This window comes from Brassica napus, chromosome C9, assembly GCF_020379485.1.
Source record: "Brassica napus cultivar Da-Ae chromosome C9, Da-Ae, whole genome shotgun sequence".
Lineage (NCBI taxonomy): Eukaryota > Viridiplantae > Streptophyta > Magnoliopsida > Brassicales > Brassicaceae > Brassica > Brassica napus.
The window spans coordinates 26,367,398-26,381,140 of record NC_063452.1 but is presented as its reverse complement, the minus strand read 5'-3'; the positions used below and the strand labels follow the sequence as shown (position 1 = coordinate 26,381,140).

General features: G+C 38.9%; 2 protein-coding genes and 1 pseudogene across 6 annotated transcripts; 2 read left to right on the top strand and 1 right to left on the bottom strand.

Annotated features, from left to right (window-relative positions):
* Positions 1 to 2,018: 2,018 nt before the first annotated feature.
* Positions 2,019 to 5,429, top strand: LOC106406525 (annotated as a pseudogene).
* Positions 5,430 to 5,690: 261 nt separating this feature from the next.
* LOC106403051 (probable ADP-ribosylation factor GTPase-activating protein AGD13) lies at positions 5,691 to 8,086 on the bottom strand. 3 transcript variants are annotated; one of them, XM_013843893.3, is made up of 9 exons: positions 7,948 to 8,086; positions 7,539 to 7,616; positions 7,362 to 7,443; positions 7,146 to 7,221; positions 6,902 to 7,065; positions 6,648 to 6,801; positions 6,433 to 6,555; positions 6,248 to 6,343; positions 5,691 to 6,171 (listed from the first exon to the last, which is right to left on the bottom strand). In XM_013843893.3, exons 2-9 carry the CDS (start codon positions 7,576 to 7,578, stop codon positions 5,890 to 5,892), a joined length of 1,017 nt encoding a protein of 338 aa, XP_013699347.2. In that variant the 5' UTR covers positions 7,579 to 7,616; positions 7,948 to 8,086; the 3' UTR covers positions 5,691 to 5,889. The 3 variants fall into 3 exon arrangements, with proteins under 3 accessions (XP_013699347.2, XP_013699348.2, XP_048624214.1); XM_013843894.3 differs by lacking the exon at positions 7,948 to 8,086 and adding an exon at positions 7,853 to 7,924; XM_048768257.1 differs by having other exon boundaries at positions 7,539 to 8,005.
* Positions 8,087 to 9,928: 1,842 nt separating this feature from the next.
* Positions 9,929 to 12,682, top strand: LOC125592822. Of its 3 annotated transcripts, XM_048768256.1 has the most exons (4): positions 9,929 to 10,245; positions 10,335 to 10,433; positions 10,761 to 11,626; positions 11,706 to 12,682. In XM_048768256.1, exons 3-4 carry the CDS (start codon positions 10,763 to 10,765, stop codon positions 12,462 to 12,464), a joined length of 1,623 nt encoding a protein of 540 aa, XP_048624213.1. In that variant the 5' UTR covers positions 9,929 to 10,245; positions 10,335 to 10,433; positions 10,761 to 10,762; the 3' UTR covers positions 12,465 to 12,682. The 3 variants fall into 3 exon arrangements, with proteins under 3 accessions (XP_048624213.1, XP_048624212.1, XP_048624211.1); XM_048768255.1 differs by having other exon boundaries at positions 9,929 to 10,433; XM_048768254.1 differs by having other exon boundaries at positions 9,929 to 11,626.
* Positions 12,683 to 13,743: the final 1,061 nt, after the last annotated feature.

Sequence of the window (13,743 nt, the reverse complement as noted above, 5' to 3'; positions counted from 1 at the left end):
ATATATTATTAAGATTTTGTTTTGAGAAATATATTTTTGTTGAAATTAGTGTTAATATCAAATAATTTATGATATAAAATTCTGATAATAATTTTTAATATTCAAACTGCAATCTAGTTGGTTCACATATCATCGGTGTCAGGAAGAGGATCCCCCCGACTCCGTCTCTCGGATCTGAGCGATCTTGGCTCGAGCGGAGGAGACGGACGAAGGATCGGGGCGAGGGCCTAGCGAGGCGAAGACGTGGAGGGTCTGAGTGATTGTGCTGGGGATTGATTCGATCAGCGTTGAGATGACGTGGGGGTTGGTGAGAAGAGGGTAGCGATTGGCGAGGGAGTGTTGGATGGAGAGAGACGGTGGCGCGTGAGAGGCGGGGTCGGAGTGGTGGAGGGCGTAGGAGAGTAAGGGGAAGATCTCGAGATCGTGATCCATCTTTTTATTCTCTGTTTTGTTGGTCAAGGGAGGTCGAGGATCTGGGTTCATGTCTGGTTCGATGTTGGTTGGTGTGGCTGTGACTGATTCGAATCCTTGATCTGGTTCGCGGTGGTGGTTTGAGCCGGTTCAGATATGGGGATTAGATGTTCTTTCGGATCTGGTTTGTAGCTTGTCAATCAATGCTCATGGAGCCCAATGGATTCAGTTCGTCTCTCTCCTCCCTCTTTATCTAGTTAATAGTCAAGTTGTGTTCGTTTGTGGGTTGGTGTTGTCTTGTCTTCTTCGGAGTTCAGCTGTGTGTGAAGCTATATCAACGGGTCATTATATGGCGGGGCTATGTATTCCGGGTATGGCTTTGTCGATGCTGTGCTTTCCGCTAGTCGTAGCTGCGGAACTGTGGGCCTTCTGCTTCTTCTCGTTTTCTCGATCTTTCGGTGGTGTGTGTTTGTCAAAGTCTCTTTTGTGGGGTTCGTCTTTTGGATGGTAAGTTGCTGTGGAGGTATCTACTTGCTTTCTCCTTGCCGTCATGGTGTGGAGTGAGGTTTCAAGACGAAGCAGTGGTTTCGATCTCTGGCTCTTCTCTTGCGAGGAGGTGACCATTCTCTTGCTTGTAGATGGTTGAGTTTGGGTACACGAGTGTCCGCGTGTTTGAGCCGTTGGTCCTTTTTGACGTTATCCCTTCTTGGAGTTTCAAGTCTCGATCTTGTGCTTTGCTCTCGCGAGGATCTGGTTTGTTGTTGTAGATGAGTGGTTAGTAGTTATTGGCTTTATGGTGGCTTTGGTCTTTCGTTCGTTTATGCCGTGACTGTAATCGTGAGTTTGTGGTTTCGACCTGTGGTGGTTTATGGTCCTCTCAAGTTCTGGGTTCTGGGTTCAGCACGTGCTTTTCCATTGTCTTCAGAATGATCGTTTGTCAGTCCTCGCTATGGAGTTTGATTCTGGCTCCTTAAGTTCCTAAGTGTTTCAACTACACCCTCTCTTAGTTTGCTTTAGTTAATTTGGTCTTTTGTTTAATCTCGTGTTTCTTGTTGTCTCCGGGATGTTCGATATGTGAACTCGCCGGCTTAGTCTCCGAAAGGATTGCGATCCTTGCCGGCTTTGCGTTGTACGATCGGTTTCGAAGGTTATAATAAATTCATAGATGACAAAAACAAAAAAAAAACTGTATTTCTCCAAATTTTCTCTAGAAAATATGATATATTTAGTTATTATTTGACACGTGTCCGTGTTATAGCTTCGCCGACTTAGCTTCGTGGTGAACGAGTCTTCTTCATCCTTTAGTATAAATGTAAACCCAAAGACCTCTTCTCTCTCTCACACTCACACTCACAATTTCAGTTTCTCAAAATCCGGAAGAAAAAAAAAACAATCATCTCAAATCGCGAACTACGATCAAGGTAGATATCTGATTTCTTATTACTGTTTCTTCGGTCAGATGTGATCGCGATTGACTCTTCTTATTTGAATTCGATAGATGCGTTGATCTAGGTTTTCGATTAGGGTTTCTTCCAGAATTGCCTTGAACTCGTAGATTTTTTTTGTCCAATTTAGATTATTAATCTTGGGCTTTTGGTGAATAACAGATGCAGATCTTCGTGAAGACAGACCATCACCCTCGAGGTGGAAAGCTCGGACACCATCGACAACGTGAAAGCAAAGATCCAAGACAAGGAGGGTATTCCTCCGGACCAGCAGAGGTTGATCTTTGCCGGTAAGCAGCTTGAAGATGGGCGTACTCTCGCTGACTACAACATCCAAAAGGAGTCAACTTTGCATCTCGTCCTCAGGCTTCGTGGTGGTATGCAAATCTTCGTCAAGACTTTGACGGGAAAGACCATTACTTTGGAGGTTGAGAGTTCGGATACTATTGACAATGTCAAAGCCAAGATTCAAGACAAGGAGGGTATCCCACCAGACCAGCAGAGGTTGATCTTTGCCGGCAAGCAACTTGAAGACGGCAGACTACAACATCCAAAAGGAGTCTACACTTCACTTGGTCTTGCGTCTACGTGGAGGAATGCAGATTTTCGTTCATTTATGTTATTACGATAAAAAATACGATTCTAAATTAATAGATTAGATATTGTGTATATATTATTAAGATTTTGTTTTGAGAAATATATTTTTGTTGAAATTAGTGTTAATATCAAATAATTTATGATATAAAATTCTGATAATAATTTTTAATATTCAAACTGCAATCTAGTTGGTTCACATATCATCGGTGTCAGGAAGAGGATCCCCCCGACTCCGTCTCTCGGATCTGAGCGATCTTGGCTCGAGCGGAGGAGACGGACGAAGGATCGGGGCGAGGGCCTAGCGAGGCGAAGACGTGGAGGGTCTGAGTGATTGTGCTGGGGATTGATTCGATCAGCGTTGAGATGACGTGGGGGTTGGTGAGAAGAGGGTAGCGATTGGCGAGGGAGTGTTGGATGGAGAGAGACGGTGGCGCGTGAGAGGCGGGGTCGGAGTGGTGGAGGGCGTAGGAGAGTAAGGGGAAGATCTCGAGATCGTGATCCATCTTTTTATTCTCTGTTTTGTTGGTCAAGGGAGGTCGAGGATCTGGGTTCATGTCTGGTTCGATGTTGGTTGGTGTGGCTGTGACTGATTCGAATCCTTGATCTGGTTCGCGGTGGTGGTTTGAGCCGGTTCAGATATGGGGATTAGATGTTCTTTCGGATCTGGTTTGTAGCTTGTCAATCAATGCTCATGGAGCCCAATGGATTCAGTTCGTCTCTCTCCTCCCTCTTTATCTAGTTAATAGTCAAGTTGTGTTCGTTTGTGGGTTGGTGTTGTCTTGTCTTCTTCGGAGTTCAGCTGTGTGTGAAGCTATATCAACGGGTCATTATATGGCGGGGCTATGTATTCCGGGTATGGCTTTGTCGATGCTGTGCTTTCCGCTAGTCGTAGCTGCGGAACTGTGGGCCTTCTGCTTCTTCTCGTTTTCTCGATCTTTCGGTGGTGTGTGTTTGTCAAAGTCTCTTTTGTGGGGTTCGTCTTTTGGATGGTAAGTTGCTGTGGAGGTATCTACTTGCTTTCTCCTTGCCGTCATGGTGTGGAGTGAGGTTTCAAGACGAAGCAGTGGTTTCGATCTCTGGCTCTTCTCTTGCGAGGAGGTGACCATTCTCTTGCTTGTAGATGGTTGAGTTTGGGTACACGAGTGTCCGCGTGTTTGAGCCGTTGGTCCTTTTTGACGTTATCCCTTCTTGGAGTTTCAAGTCTCGATCTTGTGCTTTGCTCTCGCGAGGATCTGGTTTGTTGTTGTAGATGAGTGGTTAGTAGTTATTGGCTTTATGGTGGCTTTGGTCTTTCGTTCGTTTATGCCGTGACTGTAATCGTGAGTTTGTGGTTTCGACCTGTGGTGGTTTATGGTCCTCTCAAGTTCTGGGTTCTGGGTTCAGCACGTGCTTTTCCATTGTCTTCAGAATGATCGTTTGTCAGTCCTCGCTATGGAGTTTGATTCTGGCTCCTTAAGTTCCTAAGTGTTTCAACTACACCCTCTCTTAGTTTGCTTTAGTTAATTTGGTCTTTTGTTTAATCTCGTGTTTCTTGTTGTCTCCGGGATGTTCGATATGTGAACTCGCCGGCTTAGTCTCCGAAAGGATTGCGATCCTTGCCGGCTTTGCGTTGTACGATCGGTTTCGAAGGTTATAATAAATTCATAGATGACAAAAACAAAAAAAAAACTGTATTTCTCCAAATTTTCTCTAGAAAATATGATATATTTAGTTATTATTTGACACGTGTCCGTGTTATAGCTTCGCCGACTTAGCTTCGTGGTGAACGAGTCTTCTTCATCCTTTAGTATAAATGTAAACCCAAAGACCTCTTCTCTCTCTCACACTCACACTCACAATTTCAGTTTCTCAAAATCCGGAAGAAAAAAAAAACAATCATCTCAAATCGCGAACTACGATCAAGGTAGATATCTGATTTCTTATTACTGTTTCTTCGGTCAGATGTGATCGCGATTGACTCTTCTTATTTGAATTCGATAGATGCGTTGATCTAGGTTTTCGATTAGGGTTTCTTCCAGAATTGCCTTGAACTCGTAGATTTTTTTTGTCCAATTTAGATTATTAATCTTGGGCTTTTGGTGAATAACAGATGCAGATCTTCGTGAAGACAGACCATCACCCTCGAGGTGGAAAGCTCGGACACCATCGACAACGTGAAAGCAAAGATCCAAGACAAGGAGGGTATTCCTCCGGACCAGCAGAGGTTGATCTTTGCCGGTAAGCAGCTTGAAGATGGGCGTACTCTCGCTGACTACAACATCCAAAAGGAGTCAACTTTGCATCTCGTCCTCAGGCTTCGTGGTGGTATGCAAATCTTCGTCAAGACTTTGACGGGAAAGACCATTACTTTGGAGGTTGAGAGTTCGGATACTATTGACAATGTCAAAGCCAAGATTCAAGACAAGGAGGGTATCCCACCAGACCAGCAGAGGTTGATCTTTGCCGGCAAGCAACTTGAAGACGGCAGACTACAACATCCAAAAGGAGTCTACACTTCACTTGGTCTTGCGTCTACGTGGAGGAATGCAGATTTTCGTTAAGACATTGACTGGGAAGACCATTACTCTAGAGGTGGAGAGCTCCGACACCATTGACAATGTTAAGGCTAAGATCCAGGATAAGGAAGGCATTCCTCCGGACCAGCAGCGTCTCATCTTCGCTGGAAAGCAACTTGAAGACGGCAGAACATTGGCAGTGGCAGACTACAACATCCAGAAAGAGTCGACCCTTCACTTGGTGCTGCGTCTCCGTGGTGGTTTCTAAAAACTTTGCGTCTCTGTTATGGTTTTAAAAGTCTTGATGTTTCGTTTACTGATGATAACTATGTTTGCGTTGTGATCTCTCCTTTCGTTTTAAAGACAAACAAAATTTAACTATTGGAATGTGTGGTCTTTTGCATTTTTATCCTCGTATGTTTCTTCAATTCTTATATGATTGCTAGTTTGTTAGTGGCATCAGGGGGAGAATGGTTCGACTTATTCATGATTCACGTGTTTTCTTTGCTTGAAAGACCATTGGTACCATCTTAGTTCGAACTCTTGTTCCACCGCTTGTCTCGGTATCGAGTAGGATGTGTTGTAAAAAATTTGAAATTAGCTATAATGTCTTTTTTTATCTCTTAGTGATTGTTTGATAATTAGCAGCAGATAGTTTTGGTAGTGTACTTCTCAAAACTCATGTCTCAGGTGATTCTTTAGCTCCTATAATTGGTTTTTTCCAGTTCAAGAGTTGCTCATATTCAATCAATAGTTTGTTTTAAGTCCCATCAAAATGCGTAACTCTGTAAGATATCAAGAGACAGAGTATTACAAACAAACACTTTCCTGTGAAAAGAAATCAGAGATACCAAAAATGTTCCAAGAAAAGAACAAAAGAATGTATTGCAAACTGTATAAAGTGTTCATATAAAATGGAATCTACTGCGTTATTGTTAGTATTATTGGTCAAGTGGCAGCCATTCCATTTCCAGCTCTAACTCTCCAGACTCTACATTCTGAAGCTTGATCTGAACCTCCTGCTTCACTTTCCCATCAACAATGTTAATGATGCTGTCATCTATTAGCGGATTATCATGCGACTTCAGCCATTTCCCAATCTGCATGTCCCCAAACATCTCAGGATCCCCAAATGCCATTGCAGATGTTATCAGAGGCTGGATGTCAAGTTCAGCTTCTCCCATTATGTCATCAGCAGAGAATGTATCATAATCATACACTTGCTGCCATCACACACAAACCCATAAGATATATAACAGATAGCAACATCTGAGGTGGTGCTTAGGATAATAGGCTTACCAATTTAACTGGACCATAGCTCTCAGGCACAGACAGCATGAGTTCTTGATTCCATACCGGATTCAAGTTACTATTCACAACTGTTGTTTGAAGTTTCTGAACAATCAACGAAGATCTTAAAGATACACAAAAGGCCATAGATGCAGAGTAGTAAACAATAAACAGTCAAAAAGAGATAAACTTACTTGCTTCCCAAGATTCAAGACAACATAAGGATCACTTGACATCATGTCTCTGATTGCTAAGTTAGTACCTTTCTTGACAGTCACCTTCAACAATCCAATAAACTCTACCATTCCTTCCTCAAACTATCAAAAATGTATATAAATCTCATCAAGAAGATTATATCAAGAAAGAAACTGTTTTAAGAAAACCGATTGCAAGTTATTAGAAGTTTTACAATCTTCTTTGATGATGAATTTGTGCGAAAACTATCCATGAATTTTGTAGAAAGACTTGAGCTAAGAAAAGATGGCGGTTTCTTTGTTGAGGTAGTTTTCCCTGATGTTATCCTCAAACTTGGTTTCAGAAATTCTTGGAGTTCATACTTTGACCTAAACAAAAAAAAGAAAAAAAAAAGATTTCAAGATCTTTGAGGAACTAACTCATCAAGAAACAAAGATAAGACTTTGTCTTCTTGTAGAATAAGCTTGCCTGATGAATCTCAAACGCTGGTCATGACTAACATCAGGACCAGGCTTAGAGCTGCCTTCAGGTACAAAAGCTTCGTAGATTGAATTAGCAGAAGCATTTCCTCCTATTTCAATCATGGAGTCGACTTCCTCATCTGACCAGTCATCTAGTGTCACAGACAAGACCTGGATAAAACCAAAAACTATATACATATGAGTACACACAACAAAGAAGAGATTCATATATACATAAAAGCTAATATCACCTTTGAGATGTGAGTGCCGAGGCTTCTGTGCACACCGCAACATTTTAAGCAAATGAACACTCCGATATTTGCTGATCTGATAAAGAATTAAACACAAAGATGCATAACTAAAGACACAAGCACATATAAACTTGATTAGACATGACAAATGGCTTTAAAAGGTTTAATAGCATTCAATGTTGAAACCGAAGGAGGCTTGAGGGTTGATGAACTTACGCCCATTTAGGATCAGGAGCGCCACAGTCAGCACAGACTCGGTTATCAGGCTGGTTCAAAAGGTCTCTTATTCTCCTCTTACCTGTTAAACACGCAACCTAATCATCAGAAACCTAAATATCATTTTATCATTACCTAGAGAACATGTAAAATCAAGAAACTAATATTGTTCATTACCTGAGCCAGGCTTACCGAGTCCGGCTGAATAATTGCTCATTGCTCTTCTAAGAAACAAGAATCATCAACACAAAGATCCTTACATTTGAATAAACCCAAAACAAAACAACTCTTATCAGGCACATATTTGTTGAAATATTTTCTTAAGGGTAATCAAATATATTTACGATTAAACACGTAATAAAAAGTCAATGTAGATGATCATCCGTATATGTATTTTCAATTCCCACACGTATTGGAAAAGAGAAAAAAACGATCGTTTAACATTCCTGAAAACATTTCAATGCAAGAAAACTCTGAACAGGACAACGTACAGAGAGTGGATTAGGGATTTCAATGATCCTAAACATGAAACAAAAACACATATACAAAATTGAGAGATAGAGAGAATTTTTTTTGGTGTTCTTACAATCTTTGGGAAAGAGAAGATAAGATGAGATAAAAAGGAAAAAAAGAGAAGGGGAATGGTGACTATATGCAGATGACGAATACGTGCTGACTTTTATTTTTATTTTAAAATAGTTTCCCTTTTTTAATCAATAAATTAGAACAAATTGTTAATTTAAGAAAAAAAGCAGAAAAAAAAATTATTTCCAATTGTTTCTGGTTCAAAGGTTTTCGTCTCCCCATTTTTTTTAAATAAAATGTCGAAATCAAAGAGAGAAACACCTGTTGATCCGGACCACATATTGTTACCAAAAATCATAACAAATCACTTTCATTTGGCGGTCAATTTTTTCTCCAAAAGTAATGTAGCTGATAGGCCTGCGACTTTGGTTTACCAAACCGAGAGACTTTTTTGGTTGACCAAAGTTTTCTAGAGAATTACTGAAATTAATATAATTAAATTTGGTCAAAATTCAAAAAAATAATAATTAAATTTGGTTCAGTTTTTGGATCAATTTTGGTTTTGAATTTGATACCAAATTTTGTTTTGAAAGTTTTGTTAAATTTAGTTTTTTTATTAAATCCAGATATTGATGAAAATGGTGTAGTTTCGATATAAACCAATCTGAATAATTTTGGTTAGAAATAATTGAAAATACAGTTAATCAATCGTTGAACTGTATCTGTAAGTGAATTGATTTTTTTGGAATATTACGGATTGGTTCAACCTAAATAACCAAACTATAACTAAAAACCAATAATTTTGGTTCCGTTCGTTTAGTTCGCTTTGGTTTCACACTGCAGGCCTAGTAGCTGATATTGTAAACTGTTTTCAAAAGTTTAAGTAACTGCTAATTTTAATCGGTCCATACAGTCACAACAAAAAGCATTTAGCAATGTGGGTGGTACAAACATTAAATTGTCTCTCTCAATATCAGTTTCCGTAGGAAATCACGAATTCATCTCGAATCTTCCATTTCCAGAATTAGCAACTGGAAAATTTGCTCAAAAAATGAATAAATAAAAGAAAAAAAACTTGCTCACCAAATTTTATTTTATTTTTGTGTTATAAAATGTGGAAATCAAAGGGAGAAACAGCTGTTGATCAGGACTACATTTTGTCACCAAAAATAATAACAAATCACTTTCATTTGGTAGTCAATATTTCTCTAAAGTAATGTAGCTGATAGGCCTGCGACTTTGGTTAACTAAACCGAGAGACTTTTTTGGTTAACCAAAGTTTTCAAGAGGATTAACAAAACAAACCAAATAAAATTTAGTTCATTTTTGGATTAAACTTGATTTTTAATTAAGTAATCGAAAATAGGAGTAGGTAAAAAAACGAACCCAAAATTCAAACTAAACCGACCCAAAAGATAAATTCAAACAAACCAAATTCGCATAAATGGTCTTGTTTTATAGTATCTCAGATTTTAGGTTTTATCCAAATCTGAACATGTATTTGAAGACCCAAAACATTCAAAAACTCAATAAATCATACCAAACTCAAACTTAATCATAAATAAGTATCCAGAAAATTAATCCTAATTAATACTTAAAATAAATATCCATTAGATGAATTTATATTTTTTAATTTGGTTAAATACTAATACTTTTACATTTTGATAATTTCGTTTAAATTTTAATTATAAGTAAGTATGATTTTGAAGTTTAAACAGTGTTCTTTTATTTTTAAACTTGAAATAAAGTTTCTTACATTACTAGTTAATTTTAACTTGTTAATTTATGTTTCACTATTTTTATTAACCATTGAACCATGTCATCAAGCATTTCTTAGTGTAAGTTGTTTAAATTTGCCAGATTTGTGAACTAAAATTTGTGTATTTTCAATAACAAACAAGTATTTTGATAACTAAAAACTGGATTAGAACCAAACCTAAATTTAAAATAGATTTAACCGGTTTGAAATATGTTATTATTTCTGAACCAAATCTCAACTAAACTCTAAAAATATCTGAATAGACTAAAGAGAAAATTGGAAAATAAAGACATTTTATACTTTGATTTGTGAGAATAGGACTTTTTGAAAATTCTTTAGGTAAGTAGGATTTATAATTTTTTAAATACCATATTGCCCTCAAATTAGCATAGTTAAAATTTATATAATTAATATTAATATTTTGAAATATATTTAACCACTTTTAAAAAACAAAAAAAACAAAAAGTAAAAACAGAAATTAAAAATAAAAGAAAAACAATAAAAAAAGTAGAAACAAAAATTGATTTATCCTAGAGATTAACGAACCTCTCTCTTATTTTCTCCGCCGAAAGCTTGAAGCTCCTCCAATGGCGATTTTGGGTAAGAACAAAGCCAAATCGTTTCTTCACTCTTTAACTTTCATTTTTCATCTCTAATCTAGTTATTTTCGTCTTTCTCTTTGTTATCAGCCTGAAGAATTGGAGATTTGTTCTTACTCTACGACATCGTCGGACGCTCTTCTTCTTCTTCCACCATCAATTTCATCAACTTCTCACGTTTCTAAGAAGGTGAGTTTGCGATTACTTGTTTTGATTCTCTTAACCGTAGATTTCTTAAAGTTTCTCATCACCTAAATCCGATTTCTCTTATTTCTTAATCTAAATTACTTGAATGGGTTGATTAATCTCCTTATACATTACGCAATTCATGCATGTTATTGTTTGGGTGTTTTGATTTTAGTTTCTTATCTTCGATTTTGGTCCTTTTTTGAAAGAGGGAAAATTGACAAATAGATTCGTTTTTGTTGTTTTCCGATTCAAAGGTTTGGTTTTTTGTCAAATCTTCTTCTTTTTTTGTTTGTGCTCTGATTATAAACTTCTTTTCTGTGATTGTAGGTATGTCTGAGGAGTTACCAAAGCGGTTGTTTAAGCCGGGTGAAGAGACCGAAGTGCATCAGATCAATAACAACTGCAAGATGGTACGCTATTTCAAAAGATTGATGGAGTGGTTGCCAAAGGAGTTGGAGACAGTGAAGAAAGATCCTGTTTTTGCTCAGATTTTTAAGCTGTTCGATAATGGTTTGGGATTCTCGGCGAGAGTGATACACGGCTTCTTGTGTAGGGAGCTGTTGACTTACAAAGATCATGAGCTCTGGTTTGTCTTTGCGAGAAGACCTCTCCGATTTTCATTGCTTGAGTTCCACGCAGTTACCGGGCTTCAGTGCGATACTAGTCTCTCACTTAAGGAGTTGGTTGACTGGGATGATGATGGTGGTTTCTGGAGCTTAGTGATCAGGACAAATAAGGGGATTTCTATTTTCGAGCTGTGGGAACATCACAGGGCAGCTGTTAAGAAGTGGAGTAATGCTGATCGAATCAGGCTGGTGTATCTTTGCATCATTGTTTGTATGGTTTGCGGGAGAGATGAGAAGGCACCTATCCCCATCAAGTACGTGAAGTTGGTGATGGATCTTGAGCAGGTTCGAAACTACCCTTGGGGAGTTGCTTCTTTTGACCTTCTATGCGAGTCAATAGCTGAAAAACGAGATAAACTGAAGGAGAATCCAAAGAGTTACGTGTTAGATGGCTTCACCTACGGTCTTCAGATATGGGCTATGGAAGCAATACCAAAGCTTGGAAAGCTCTGTGGAAGAAAACTGAACAAAAGTTTTAAGAACGGTCCTAGATGTGTAAACTGGATGGGAGCTGCAAAGATTTCGTACGAGGAGCTCAACAAGTTGGAGAACATCTTAACACCCAAGGTAAATATTTATTTTAACAAGTAGAAAAACAAACAAATGTTTGTATTAATGATTGACTCTTTTCACCTTTCTTGTGTAGGATGACATATATCCATACATCTCGTGGACTGGGAATTATACAGTGTGTGAAAGTCTTCAATTTAGCAGACGAGATGAGGTGGAGGATGATAGAGTCAAGCTTCTCATGCATATGATAATGAAGCAGTTTGACTTCAGTGGTCATAATTGGGAGTACGAAGAGACACCGGTCTTTTCTTTTGGGGTTGATAACAAAGAAGGTGAGAAGGAGAAAGTAGCTACGCATGAGGGAGAAGGTGGGAGTGATGAAGAGCCTAACGACAAGGATGGTGAAGGTGGGAGCGATGAAGCAAGTGGGAGCGATGAGGAGTTTCAAACTCCAAAAGGATCAGCAACCATAAGGGCGAGAGATACAAAGGGAAAGAAGAGGCTCCCTGATCGTGGAATGGAAAAAAGGAAGCATAAGGTCCTACATACTAGACCACAACAGGCGCCCTTTGATGAAGATATGAAGACTTTTGTGACGCAGTTGTTTCAGCAAGGTTTTGCTGCGATGGAAGAGAGGCTAGAGAAAAAGATGGATGAAAAATTTGAGGGAGTGCAGTCTGAGCTTAAAAATTCCCGTGGGGATTCAACCGTCCAAGCTGAGCATGGAGATCCATCTGCGAGCAAGACAGCGCCTAGCCACCCATCGCCTAGCAAGCTAGCGCCTAGCAAGCCAGCGCATAGCAACCCATCGCCTAGGAAGCCATCTCCTACGAAGCCATCGCCTAGCAAGCCATCTCCGAGGAGGTCCAAACGCTTGGTAAACAAGCACTAGTCTTCATAACTCTCTGCAATGTGTCTTAACTTCTTTTAGTGTTAGTTTCATGTGTTTATCGGTCTTGTGATGTGTTTTGCATTGTCTCGTTTTGGAAGTGTGTTTGGTTTGTAATTGTTGTTCAAAATCAGGCTTAATTATGTATCTGCATTATGATGTGTGTTTTGTTATGTGAACTATGTGTAAGATATTTATATGAATTTTATTAGTTTATAAAATCATGTTTTTTATGAATTCCTTGTGTGTGCTTAATAACTGGTTTTTTATGAATTGCTTGTGTATTTTGAATCTGATTTTTGTTTAAATTGCTTGTGTGTTTTGAATCAGGGTTTTTTATGAATTGCTTGTGTACTTTGAAACAGGATGTAAATTTCAGTCAAGCGGATGATATGGACGAACCAATAGGTACGCAAAGCCTTGAAGGACTTTCTCAAGCCTCGTACGTACCCGATTTTGATCCATCACAGACCAATAACGACAACGATGCAAGTGATTGGTGGACTCCAATGACTAATGTCCGGAAACTACGAAAAGGTGGATCAAAGCAATCAAATGCACCTGTAACATCGGCAAAGTGGGATAGATGGACTGGAGGACCAAGCAAGAAGCTTCAGCTTAGTGACTCACCAATGGCAGCTGACGGTTCTCCACAGGCGTCACTGTATTATTTCACCGAAGAATCGTGGGATAGATTCACGAAATGGTCTACGAATCCAACAGCTTTGAGGATTGGTCCCTCTGTCTTTAATTTGACCTTTGCACAGAGAATAGTTTGTGCTGGAAAATGGCTTGGAAACGAGGTATTATTTTCTTAACATATATTTGTAACATATATTTGATTGTGCATTGGGTAATTGTCCATGTGAATATTCAGGAAATGGATGCGATGATGTATATATGGCGAGAGAAAACATCTTTGAGGCGTTGGAATATAGACCGTGTTGCTTTCATGAACGCCATGTTCTGCCTCCAGATCGAGAAAGAATACGAGAAGTGTAAAGACGACAAAAGAGGCTACGTAGTACCCGATCTTCTTCTTGCTTATGGGAGAGGAGAGCTTCCATCTCATGGGCGGACTAATAGAGTTTGGGGTGTCGATGTTGATCGTCTCTACTTTCCTCTGTTTGTCAATGGTAATTATCCATGCTTCCTCTACACGTCTCCGTTATTCAAGTATTTTTTTTAACAAAATAAGTGATGTCCGTTGCAGGTAATCATTGGGTTGCTGTATGCGTCAACATGATTGAGAAGAAAGTGGAAGTCTATGATTGCAATCGGG

Coding starts and splice junctions, on each gene's coding strand:
- LOC106403051 (XM_013843893.3), bottom strand. CDS start 7,578: ATGAGCAATTATTCAGCCGGACTCGGTAAGCCTGGCTCAG. Junction 7,444..7,538: donor ACTCGGTAAGCCTGGCTCAG/GTAATGAACAAT, acceptor CGTGTTTAACAG/GTAAGAGGAGAATAAGAGAC. Junction 6,802..6,901: donor CAGCGTTTGAGATTCATCAG/GCAAGCTTATTC, acceptor TTTTTTGTTTAG/GTCAAAGTATGAACTCCAAG.
- LOC125592822 (XM_048768256.1), top strand. CDS start 10,763: ATGTCTGAGGAGTTACCAAAGCGGTTGTTTAAGCCGGGTGAAGAGACC. Junction 11,627..11,705: donor AGAACATCTTAACACCCAAG/GTAAATATTTAT, acceptor TTTCTTGTGTAG/GATGACATATATCCATACAT.